Source organism: Mustela nigripes, chromosome 1 (assembly GCF_022355385.1).
Source record: "Mustela nigripes isolate SB6536 chromosome 1, MUSNIG.SB6536, whole genome shotgun sequence".
In the NCBI taxonomy this organism is placed as follows: Eukaryota; Metazoa; Chordata; class Mammalia; order Carnivora; family Mustelidae; genus Mustela; species Mustela nigripes.
The window spans coordinates 261,868,407-261,881,876 of NC_081557.1; the positions used below are offsets into that span (position 1 = coordinate 261,868,407).

At 43.5% G+C, this 13,470-nt stretch overlaps 1 protein-coding gene across 1 annotated transcript; it reads left to right on the top strand.

Moving 5' to 3' along the window:
* Positions 1–1,059: 1,059 nt before the first annotated feature.
* LOC132015959 (growth-regulated protein homolog gamma-like) lies at positions 1,060–3,430 on the top strand. The gene is made up of 4 exons (XM_059396881.1): positions 1,060–1,468; positions 1,577–1,700; positions 1,810–1,893; positions 2,690–3,430. The coding sequence occupies exons 1-4, from the start codon at positions 1,363–1,365 to the stop codon at positions 2,718–2,720; spliced, it is 345 nt and encodes a 114-aa protein (XP_059252864.1). The 5' UTR covers positions 1,060–1,362; the 3' UTR covers positions 2,721–3,430.
* The last annotated feature ends 10,040 nt before the right edge of the window (positions 3,431–13,470 follow it).

The window sequence follows — 13,470 nt, forward strand, 5'->3', positions numbered from 1 at the left end:
GATAAGAGGTGTAAGTTTACACGGGGCTGCCTGGAGCCTGGTTCTTAGAGACCCACACCCCCGCCAGATGCCATTCCTGTCTGCTCCCGGCGCCCCCCACCCACCCCAAACCCCAGCCACGCTTCCCATCGGATTCCACGCCTCCAAGAATTCTGAGCGCACCCTGGAGAATTATTACACTCCAGACCTCTATACCTCATAGTGAATTAGTAAGAGTTCTCTAACACTTCTGGTGCAAAAGTAGTCAAGGTGTCAGGTTCAAAGACTGAAATCCCTAGTCAGAAGAGAGACACGTCATCCCTGCTAGAGAAAGGGGGACCAACATCGAAGGTCCCCTAGCACCAGGAAAGGGATTCTGAGCGTGATCTGACGGTTCGTGCTTGATCCGCACACAGCGGGACCAAGGGAGCTACACAGCCGGCGCCCACTCCCTGGGAACTGGGTGCCGTCTTGTCCAGAGAAGGACCAGAGGGGGCGAATCCCGCCAGCCTGCCCGACTAGCCCCTCTACAGCTTTGACGGCCTATTTCGTAGATCAAATCTGAGCCCTTCTTGCGTTTGGAAAAGGAGATGTCCCCGGAACCTGGGGGGTTCCCGCCTCTCCCGGGGAAGAGGGGCGCTCAGCAGGGTCCAGAAAAGAGGTCAGGTCAGCCCTCAACTCTGAAAAAAATCAACACTGGAATCAAGTTTAGACCCTGATCCCTCTTCCCACCAAGTGGAAAACGCGAGCAACAGGATCTGAGCGTGGTTTGAAAATACACCAGAGCCAGCTCGGACACCCCCTCCGGGATCCGAGACCGCCGTCGCTTCGGGCGCGCGGAATACGCCCAACGACATCGAGAGACAGTACGTAGAGATAAAGGATCGTTCAGCAAATTTGCCCCCTCACTGTCCTTAATTCCCCCGAAATTGATAACTATAGAGGGAGAACTCTCGCCCTAACGCAGTGCCGCAGCCCTTGTCCGGGGCGCCGAGATCCTCTCCCTCCCCGCGCCCCGGGACCGCTGGGCGCCCACGGTGCCCCCTGCGGGCGGCAGCGGCACGCGACGGCCACTCCCGCCCCCTCTGGGGATTCCGGAGGGAGGAGAAGGCCCCCGACTCGCGGGGACACGCGGGAGGCCGGGCCGGCGGGTGGCCGGGCGGGTCCCCCTCCACCGCGGGGCGGGGCCGCCACGGCCATTCCGACCCCGGAGCGACCTGCGCTGCCGGGAATTTCCCCGGCCCCGGGCTCGCTCACCTCCCCGCGCCGACCGGGCATAAAAGCGGTTCTCGCGGCTCCGGGAGCCACAGAGCCCGCTCGGCCCGCGCCCGCTCCCGCTCCGCAGCGCCCGCACCGCCGCGCCGACTCTCCGAGCTGAGCCCCATGGCCCGCGCCGCCGCCGCCGCCCCCCGCGCCCCCCGCGCCCTCCGGCTCCTCGGCGCCGCGCTGCTGCTGCTGCTGCTGCTCCCCGCCGGCCGCCGCGCCGCAGGTGACACTCGGGGCCGCGGCCCCCGGGCGGGGCGGGGCGGGGGCGGGGGGCGGGGGCGGGGGGCGCCCACCCGGGACGGCGCGCTCACCCCGTGCGCTCTCCCCGCAGGGGCGCCCGTGGCCGCCGAGCTGCGCTGCCAGTGCCTGCAGACCGTGCAGGGGATTCACCTCAAGAATATCCAGAACGTCGTGCTGACGCCCCCGGGACCCCACTGCGAGCAGACGGAAGTCATGTAAGTGGACCCCCGCGCCGCTGAGCCCCGGCCGCCCCCCTGCCCCGCTGCCCCCGCCCGGCCGCCCGGCCGCAGCCCCGCCGACGCGGACTCTGCCTTCTCTCCGCAGAGCCACTCTCAAGAATGGGCAGGAGGTTTGTCTCAACCCCGAAGCCCCCCTGGTCAAGAGACTCATCAACAAGATGCTGAACAAGTGAGTTGTGCCTTTTACTCACACGTGGGATGAGACCCATAGGTCACCACTCCTGCAAGTGCCCCCCGGCAGTTTTTTATCAAGGATTTAGCTGAAGGACTGAAAATCGTTATTGTTTCACAGTGGGATTTGCTAGTAAGATCATTCATTTGCTCTAGTGCCAGAAGGATATTTCCAGTGCCTTCAGTCCCCATGCAAATGAGTGTGGGTACACCAGCTTTCATTAAATTCTGATTGGTGTTAGTTATATTAAAAAGTTTCCACCTGTTGAAAAACCCAGACCTATTCCTCCCCCCCCCCCCCCCCCAGTTCCTTCTAGGCTTCACATCTGAAAAGCAGAACTCTTGGCTTTTCTGCACCATGGGCCCTAAAGCTTAGAGGTCAAGAGCAGACACTTTGTAGTGACCCTGCTCTGGGAACAAATCTGGATTCTACCATCTATTAGCCACGTGACTCAAGGACAATTACTATTGTCCTTTCCGTCCATTCTGAGCCACGTGACTCAAGGACAATTGCTATTATTACGATGATGATGATGATGATGATGATGATGATGATGCTCTAAAGCTTCAGTTAGGCCCCACAGGCCCCCACCTGCGTTCCTAAATAAAAGCATCCAAGAACTTAGAGGTCTCTGCTGCACAGCGTAGGGAATAATAGCCTTTGGATGCTAGGCTGGGGAGACTAGATTTAGAAAACTCTGGAACCTCAGGGTCAGGACAGGAAAAGAGGGCTGTGCTGGTGGTATCTTCCCTTAGCAGCTACAAAGGATGACATTTCTCTCGTTATTGGGCAGCTCCAACCGACCAGAGGAAGGAGAAAGCTGATTGGTGGCTAGACCCGGATCAGGCCCCGCCCTAACAGGAATCCAAGAGGGAAGGTGGAATCATCAGCTCCCAGTTACCAGCTCCACCTGAACTGGGCTTAATATGTTTGAGCATCTCTAGGAGAGTTCTCCTATTTATTTATTTATTGGTTGGTTGGTTTATAAAGATTTCCATGTTAATATTTTACACATAAAATAATTAGGATGTAATTGAATCTATTTGTGTACTGTACCGCTATTTTTATCTATTTTATGTTAAACCCAATTTAGCTCGACCTGGATTCTTATTTAATTTGAGGGTAAAAGACTTGCAAATATTCTCCAATCATTAAATTAATACTTCTGGTGGGCCCACGGAATGCCAGTCACTGTGACGGAGGATGGGGAGAGAGGGGGATCCGAGCAAAGAGACGGCGAGTTCATTGTCAATTTGGGGAATATATGTGTACATCTACTTTTGTAATTGTTTAAAAGAATGTCAGCTATTTATTGAAATAATTTCACAGTATGTGGTCAACATTTCTCATGTTGAAGCTTTAGGAACTACAATGTTCTAAATATCCTTCGGACATTTTATGTCTTTCTTGTAAGGCATAATGCCTTGTTTAGTCTTAATTATACATTGTTTTTCTATGTCTTCTAACAGAGAAGTTCAAATATTTATTGCTGTTTTTGCAAAAGAACTTGAAAATAAAGTATCTCAAAGTAAAAAAAAAAAATGCTTGTTTCATTTAGTGGGAAAAGGCTATTTTTACTGGATAAGCTAATGATTTACACCAATATTTCTCAACCTTCTAAAAAAAATTTTCCTCCTGGGCATTTAATATGCTACATTGAGTAAAGGAAATAATTTAGGCTTAACTTTATCTGATGGTAGATATCACTCACCTTGAGTTTCCTATACCCAAGAATGGGCTTTTTCAAAATGCGGGTTTCCCTTTGCCCCTCAGTGTGAGAGTTACTGGTATATATTACCGGTTTTTGTTGTTGTTGTTGTTGTCTTCGTTATTTAGAGAGACAGTGAGACAGCAAGAGAGCAAACACGAGCAGGGGGAGAGGGAGAAGCAGGCTTCCTGCTAAGAAGCAAGCCTGAGGCCATGGTCTCAAAGCTTTATTTGAAGACACTGGGATCATGACCTGAGCTAAAGGTAGATGCTTATCCACTGAGCCACCCAGGTGCCCCTATTGCTGTTTTGTTTTGTTTTGTTTTGTTTTAATAAGGCGCTCCTTTCTACTCTACTACCTAATCTTCTCTCCTCAAAAATATTTACATTCTTGTAGCACTCTTAATAAGGACCCTTATTTCATTGCTTTTGCTAAATGATTTTTCAATTATTGACAAGTTAGTGAAACTGGCTGTGAAATGGTGATAAAGTGGATTTTTTCCTTCAAAATTCAAATAATTTGTGTCACCCATAGAAGCACAAAGAGTGAATGGTTGAGTACTTCACCTATGAAAAGATCTAACTGACTTTGGGGTTCAATTTTCTAACTTTCATTTATAAGTAACACCACTGAGTTTAATGTTATTCCAATTCTTTATACCAATTTGTCAAGTAGAACAATTTTGAGATTTGAGTCCCTTGGTTCCCATCCGTCTTAGTGCGTTTTTATGGAACCTAATAGATTGTCTAACCTGAGAAAGTTTTCTGGTCTTGGTATTCAAAACTGTCCCCTGGAAGATACCAAAACTCAGTATTCCAAGACAAAAAGGAAATTTTTTTTTAAATTTTTTTTTAAGATTTTATTTATTTATTTGACAAAGAGAAATCACAAGTAGACGGAGAGGCAGGCAGAGAGATCGGAAGGGAAGCAGGCTCCCTGCTGAGCAGAGAGCCCGATGCGGGACTCGATCCCAGGACCCCGAGATCATGACCTGAGCCGAAGGCAGCGGCTTAACCCACTGAGCCACCCAGGCGCCCCAAAAAGGAAATGTATATGTAAAGAGAAAAATGATCCCTATAATCTGAAACCACACTCCAGACCTGAAAAGGAAGAATATTTGTGGATGTGCAGAGTGTGCTTGTCCCTGAGTAGAGACTTATTCAGGAAATGGTGAGCCTTACTTCAGCAGAGGCAAGAAGACAGGGCTTGGTCCCCTCAACATCTGAGATCAGGTTCTAGTTTGCCGAGCAGCTGGGTAAATAAGGATTTTAAGTAGCAAGAAACAACCTCTGTGAGCTTTTTCTCTTTGAGGTTAAAAATGGCAACCTCTTTATAACTCCAATGTTCTTAGTTATCAATGAGATCAGAAGGAAGAAAGTTTGTGAATGGTGCAGAAGTAAATAAATGTCAACCATTCTAGGGGGCTCTACCAATGCTAGCCTTCCCTAATCCCCAGTGAAGGGACATTGGAAATTATTTATAAGGGGAACCCCCGAAGGCTTCAATAAAGCCCTCACTCCTAAGACTAGCCCTTATATTCAAACATTGGCTTGAGCTTGTCGTACTGGCCACTGAGCTCTTTCTTGTCAATAAGGAACATGCAGCATGGAAAAGAGAAAAGAGATATTCTCTTCCTATGGTGGTTAAGGACATAGTTTTCAAAGAATCAGATAGACTTTGGATAAATCCCAGCTGTATCGCTTGACCATGTGCTCTTGGGTACATTTCTTGACTTTACCCAGTCTTGTTTCCCCTATAATAGAATGGAGATAATAACATAATACAATTTCCGAAGTTATTTTAGGGACTAAACATGATTGGTGGCTCCAGAAATCTGCCATTGGTCCTCAGGCCAGTTCCATGAACATCGTCTTAATGTCTGTCCTGGGTCAAGAGGATATGTGCTATGCTTTTCACACCATACTGCCCTGAGACTTTGCAGGTACAAGGCAGTCTCCCATTGAGGGTGTTACGGTAGGAAATGGGACACAAGGGTGGTCATGAAGTGAAGAAGGGAAAGGATATGGGGTGATACAGCATAGTTTCCAAAGGTCATCAGCAGAAAACAGCAGTGACAACATTGACTCAAGTTTCTTGAACAATGTTGCCTAAGGAGGTAAACCCAGAAAGAAGGAAATATGGCTGATCCTACTATGTCATTATGAGTCCTTCTTTTGAATGCTATTGAGATATCCTCTCAGGACTTCCAGACATGACTGGAAAGACAGTGGGGGATGGTGAGGTAGCACACCTCAGTAGTACAATGGCCAATCCAGAATAACAGGTGATCTGTTTCTCTTTCTTTTTTCTGACTACCCCCACAAATAATGAGAGGAAGATCTTATCCTACCTTCACCGTTGATGCCCCACTCCATATTTCCTTCACATACCAATGACTTCCACAGTTGCAATGGGCAGCATCTGTTCTTGCTGACAGCTTCCCAACTCAAGCTCCCCTATCCTTCTGTTCCACTTCCTGAGGGTTTGGGGAGGCGGGAATGAGGGGGAGAGTTTGCTTAGCTCAGAGACAAAATGGCCCCTGATATTTATTTATTTATTTATTTATTTATTTATTTATTTATTTTTAAGATGGCCTCTGATTTACTGCCTTCAGAGGCCAGTCTCATTGAGGTGCAGGGCTTACTGGATGAATATTCTATTCTCCAGTCCCTTGACTGGACAATTCCAGAAGTTACAGTGTAAGTGTGTGTGTATGCATGCATGTGTGTTTGTGTGTGTGTGTATGTTTTATGAGGATTTCTTTCTATCTTGCTACTTAAATTTATCTCCTCAAAAACATTTACATTCTTATAGCTACCTTGACAAGGACTCTTCATTTCATTGTTTTGCTAAATGATTTATTTATAAATATATTTATTTTATATATCCTCTCTTCATTATGTTCACATTTTCTTTTAAATACTTCTTTCTCTTAAATCCTTAAATCCTTCTCTTAAATCCTTGAGCATATTGAGTGCCAGGGTGACTCAGTTGGTTAAGCATCCAACTCTTGATTTCAATCTCAAGGTCATGGGATTCAGTCCCTGTTGGGCTCTGCACTCAGTGAAGAGTCAGTTTGAGATTCTCTCTCCCTTTCCCGACCCCCCACCAAATGCTCTTTCTCTCTTTCTGTAAAATAAATAAATAAATCTTTAAAAAAAATCCTTGAGCATGTTTATAATGGCTAGTTTAAAATCCTTGTCTACTAATTCTATCATTCTGTCATTTTTATTTCTATTGACTGAACTCCATCCCCCGCCCCCCATCCCATTACAGATCATGGTTTTCAACCTGGCATGTGTAGCATTTTTTATTGGATGCAGGAAGTTTTGAATCTTATGTTGTTGCATGTCAAGATTTTTTTTTTTTCCTTTAGAATCTTGGCTTCTGTTTTGGCAGACTGTTAAGTTACCTGAGAATTGGCTTGATCTTTTGTAGGCTTGTTTGGAAGCTTGATGAGGATGATCTAGAGAGAGTTCTCTACGAAATCATGCCCCTTCTGTGTCTCTGCTGAATGCCCTGAGTACTTACAACATCCCTCCACTCTAACAAGTCCAACCTCAAATATCTCCCCACTCCATGTGGTCAAAGAGTGGCTCAGCTCACAGATTTCTGGCCACTCTCTGCCTGACCATATACATGAGACTTAGTGTTGATCAGAGAGACCCAATGGAACCTCAGTGCAGATTTACAGAGCTCTAGCTTCCTCCATGGATCTCTCCTTTCTACAACCTTACTCCATAACTTGTAGTCATCTCAGTTTCCCTGAATTCAAATCTCTGTCTCCTCAACTCAGCAAAGGATTGCTGAGTTCTGCTTGGGATCTCCCTCCCAGTGCAATTTGCTCCAGCAAAAAACCCAGGGGGATCATGAACCTGATCTCCTTTGTTTTCCTTTCTCAGGGATCCTAGTCTTCTGCTGCTCGTTATTCCAATGTCTAAATGCCGTTGTTCAGTGTCTTCTATCGAGTTTTCTAATTGTTTATGGCAGGAGGTGAGGACTGTTCCCTTTGATTTTAGTATGGCTGGAAATGAAAGTCTCAGTGAGACAATTCTGAGGAACATTTTACAAGATTTCTCAGAGTTCCATAGCAAGATTAATCTCTAGTTACTTATAGTGGTAGCACATTTATTACATGGATTTTATTAGTGTTTTTCTCTTCCCTACCCCACATTCCCCCATTCCCTCACTTGCTCATCTATGATTCTTCCCAAGCTAAACTACGACACACAAGTCTCAGTATCAGTATCTGCTTTCAGGGGAACTTGGTCACTTGGATTCCCCGGAAGTTCGATCTCACTGCTAGGACTTGTGTACAACTATTTTATTAGGGCATATAATACCAGAGGACCAAGAAAGAGGAAAATGTGAAGTGGGACAAGGAAAATGTCAAAACTGGAAAGTTGGATCCATTAGGCCCTAAAATGTATCTGTGGAGAAAACAGTCTACCAAACCCACATTCAGAACCTTATTTTCCCCTGTGAAGAGGATGGTGTGCATATTAACATTCTGTCCTCAAAATTAAAATTGATAATTGTTTTCTTTTTAAAGTGAGAATTAGTTGGGATTGTTTCTTTGGCTTTCAGTAGTTCCCTGGGGGGAGGACGAACACATAATTTGGAAAGGGATAGACAAGTCACGTACTAAAACTGGAAACTTTTTTTTTTTTTAAGCAACCAAGCAGGAGATTAATTCAAAACCTGAGAGATCACACAAAAAATCAATTCTCTCATTTTACAGATGGCACTGCAGAAGCTCAGAGACCACCAAGAAATTACCAAATGTCACAGAACTGTCTTATTTCAAAATGGACTAGGACTTAGCTTTCTGATATTCAGTACAGGACTGAATTTAATCAAATTTCATTAATTAAATTAAATTTAATGAATTTTTATTAATTAGATCATTATCAAATTAAATTTCTTTAGTTTTGGTTCTAGGGTTGGCTTTCTAAAATTTGTAGAACCAGTCTCAGATTACTAATTAATAAGTAGTAGTCCATCCATACCACAGCTTCTGTGGGGTGTTCTAAAGGAAATACGATGAATATTGTAGCCAAACAATCTGAAGTAAAAGCCACATTGTGTGATCTGCAAAGTTACTCTCTGTTATCTATCACCTCCCTGAAATGTAGTGGCTTAAAGCGACAACCATTTTATCCTGGTTCATGATCCTGTAGGTCATCAGTCTGGCCTAAATGGTTCTTCTGATTGTCTCTGCAGTCATCTGTGCCTTGAGCAGCACTGCTTGCTCGCTTCTCTGGTCCTTGGTGCTGGCTGTTGGCAGGGCTTCATGTCTCTGGTAGATGAGCTCTGTCTTCTTATAATGGCAGCAGCTTTCCAGGAGGGCAGGATTAGAAGCTCCTAAGTGTCTCATGTTTTCTTTCCATTTTATTTTTTTATTCAAATATAATTAACATAGGGTGTTATATTAGTTTTGGATATACAATAAAGTCATAAAGTGATTCAAAAATTCTATACATTCCTTAATGCTCATCGAAAGTGTACTTTTTTTTTTTTTTTTTTAAAGTAGGCTCCACATCTAGCATGGAGCCCAACACGAGGCTTGAACTTTATCCTGAGATCAAGAACCAAGCTGAGATCAAGAGTCGAATGCTTAACTGACTGAGCCACCCCAGTGTGCCATGATAAGTGTACTCTTAATCTCCATTATCTATTTTGCCCTTCCCCCCACCCACATTCCCTCAAGTGTACTGGCATTTTTGCTTCGAAATATTCATATCACTTCTACCACATTCTACTGCCCAAAGCAGTATCAGCGTAGGGTCAAGAGGTTTGGCAAATGAATTCCACATTTGAAGTGAGGAGCTGTTCAAAATTTGTAGCTCTTTTTAATTTTTCGTAATTATTTAATCTCTCCGGGATATTCAATTTTCTCATCTGTAAGATAGAAACGTCTCTGGTAAAGTTTCCAGATAATGTCATAGAGTTATGCTGACACAAAGCAGAACTCGATAAATGGTTGTTACTACCATTACATTATGTTGTTGTATTTCTGTTAAGGTGGGTAAATATTTTGAAGAAAGAAACATAAGATTATGGTTAAAAATGGATTTTTTTTCTTGGTGACTTGCATGTATATATAAGTGTCAGGTTTGTGGGAAAATTTAACTAATGAAATAGATGTCTATAAAACTTAAGCTGACAATATGAATATTTTAAACAATCTAGGTCCAACTGTACATTAATTCTGCTCCATATCTGGCAGAGATTTTAGTAGGTCTAGAATGAGAGACCCACATTTGATAAGGAAGTTCCCCGGATCTTTTATCACTCTCTTTAACAAACTTCTTAACAGCCATGATGTCTTAAGCCTGTTTTTGAAATTTTGGAAAGCTAAATTATTTTGAATCTTTCAATAGTTTATTATCTTTGTATTATCTTATCTTGTTCTCATCATAATATCTAGGTATAGCATTTCACTTGGTGATAGAAAATGAAACTCAAAGAAATTAAGATTGCATCTCAATGGTTTTTCTAACTGATGTGCAGTTTTTTGGTTTCTATAAAAGCCAATATCTGATCAGTCCATTGAATGCTGTCAAGATAGTAAAACTTAGCTGATTTTGAGATTGGAATCACTTTTTTCTCTTCCTTAACCGTGCCAAGATCCTTGTCTTGGTCTGTCCAGGCTGTTGTTACAAAATACCATGGACTTGTGGCTTATAAACAACAGAAATTTATTTCTCACAATTCTGGAAACTGGAAATCTGAGTTCAAGGTGCCAACATGGGTTAAGCAAGGGCCTCTTTTGGGTCCCAGACTCGTCCTGTCTCACTTGGCAGAAGGGACAGGGGGAGTTTGGGTCTCTTTCACAAGGTCACTCATCTCATTCATGAGGATTTCATCCTCGTGCCTTAATTACCACACCTTCTAACACCACCACCTTGGGGCTTAGGATTCAAACACACAAATTCTGAGGAGAAGCCAACATTCAGACATAGAAAACCTTTGTGAACCTGTGCTCTGGTGCATTTCTCTGTCTAGAATATTTGCCAGTCTTTTGCTGTGATGAACTTCCTTTCATCTGGAACAACTCCAGGGTGACTTCTCCAGTGAATTCTCCCAGCTGCCCCACCCTCCCCTCCAAGTCCCCCTTCTGCCTGAGAGGGCCTCAGGTTTACATCAGACTAATAGTAGTTTCCTCTACCTACATGTTTGTCTCCAAACAGGCTGTGAATTCCTCAAGAACAGAAACTCAATTTTTATTCCTTGAATGTTTAATGGCCAGCAAAGGTCTTGGCAGGTAACAGATGTTCAATTATAACTGCCAAAAGAAAAGACCTTTTTATTTAAGTTTGCTTTACCTTCAGACTATATCAGCCCTTAAAGAAGTACTGATTCTTCAGTTAAATGCTATTATGAGTTGAACTGTGTGCCCCACAGCTACTCCTCAAATTCGTAGGTTAAAGTCCGAACCCCCAGTACCTTGTTGTGAGGTAAGGTCTTTATAGAGGTCACCAAACTAAAGTGAGATCATTAGATCCTCACTCAACATGACTGGTGTCCTTACAATAAGGGGAAATTTGGAGGCAGACGAGCACACAGGGAGAACACTGTGTGAAGATGAAAACAACCATCTATAAGCCAAAGAGGAAGGCTTGGAGCAGCTCCTTCTTTCCCTGCTCCCAGTAAGAACCAACTCTACCAACACCATGACTGTGGGCTTCTAGTCTCCAGAATCTTCAGAACTCCAAGACAATTTTTTGTTGTTGTTTAAGCCACCCAGTCTGTGGTTCATTGTTATAACAGCATGAGGAGAGCAATGCCAATGCCTTGATATATGATTTGTTAATGCAAATAAAAAAATGTGGCCACTATGAAATAATAATTAAGGTCATTTATAAAATTGTTTAAGGAAAAAGTTCATGGTTCACTGTTGCTTATTATAGCTTCAAGCCCATTAAAACTGCTGCCTTCAAACCACAAGTAAACTGTAATTTGCTCTTTTTGACAGGATAAGGGTTATCGTAGTCCGAACTTCGGTTCCTTTGTAGGTTACTTAGAGGTGTAGTTGGAGCTTGGCATTCTATTAACACCTTGAGTGGGATTATGCAAATAGGAACAAATGCTAAAAGCAAATACTTGTGGAGGAAAACACATTTTAATTACCTACTTTGTACAAACATGACCTTTAGAAAGTGTATAGACATTTCTGACTCCATTCTGTAAGTTACTATTAACTAACTGGCATTGAACTCTTCAGGATTATGTAGTTTCCCTCCCCAGGAAATAATAGGTTCATTTCTCCTTTCAATAAATTCATATCCTGACCCTAACCCTCAGCCCTCCTCCAACTAAAACAACACTTGAAAAACAAACCCCATTTCCTTATCAGCTTGTGACAAGCACACTACTTTAGAAGCTGCTCCTTTCATTCTTTAGTGGGAAGAGAGTGCATGAACAACAAATAATTTTCAGAGATACAGAAGACACATAAAAGAGGGCTGCTGTGTTGATTCCACCATTCAGACCAAGGTCAAGACTGACCACAGACCTGGCTGCCAAGAGCCCACAGACACTCCTCCTGCTGTCTGTCCTTGGCCTGAGCATCTTTGGTAAAGCAGCTATAGCTTTTATAGTCTCCTTTGCAAAATTTAGAAAAGATTCCAGATCTAATGTAGCAAATGTAGAAGCTGTAAGATTAAAACCTAAACAGAACGTATGTTTACAGTGTGGAGTGTCAAAGAATTTCTTATTAAATTAATTTAAAAAATTTTAACTTCCTAGAAAATGGTTAACTGTAAGGGTCTGTGCTTGTCTTACTAAAGACAACAGCAGGAGCATTACTGCAAATAGGTGTAGGGTATTTATTCTAATGATGGTAGGCAGATAGGAATCACCGCTTTCAATAGAAAGATAGAATTCACCTAAAATATTTATGTTCCCAACTTTTCATAGGAGGAAATAAAGTTGATTTTGCCACAAAATAAGTTATTTTATTGACCAGGCATAATTTGAAACAATGAATTATTGGTCTAGTGTACTTAACCATTACTCAAACATAATAGATGCTCCTTAAATGTGTACTGATCTTAAATAGAGCAGATGATTAGATTTGTATGATTATCTCTCTAAGTAACCCGATTGGTACTTATTTTGTGAATTGAGGCTCCTGCTGCATTGATAAATAAAGGATAAGCGTTGGGGGATAAGGCAGGATAAGTTGTGGGGGAGAATGGAAGCCACTAGTACTGGGCTTCTCAAAGCTGATGACATTTGCATTAAAAGTGTGCTAGATGGAGGGGCACCTGGGTGGCTCAGTGGTTTAAAGCCTCTGCCTTCAGCTCAGATCATGATCCCAGGGTCCTGGGATCGAGCCCCGCATCTGGCTCTCTGCTCAGCAGGGAGCCTGCTTCCCCCTCTCAGCCTGCCTCTCTGCTTACTTGTGATCTCTGTCAAATTTAAAAAAAAAAAAAAAAAAAAAAAAAAGTGTGCTAGATGGGGGATGCCTGGGTGGCTCAGTTGGTTAAGCAGCTTCAGCTCAGGTCATGATCCCGGCGTCCTGGGATCGAGTCCCACATCGGGCTCCTTGCTCCGCAGGGAGCCTGCTTCTCCCTCTGACTCTGCCTGCCTCTTTGTCTGCCTGTGTTCGCTCTCTCTCTCTGACAAATAAATAAATAAAATCTTTTAAAAAAAAAAAAAAGTGTGCTAGATGGAGAGTACAGGAGACCAGGGCTCTGAACATTATTCATGTACATCAGGGGAAGATCATTGTCCAGTGTTTGTGTTCTCCTTTCTGAAAACATCATGTACCCTTTCCAGAACAAAAAGGCACTCGAATGGGAACATGATTAGGATATGAAGACTTTTGAGTGGCCTTTGATGTCAATGAACATGTACAA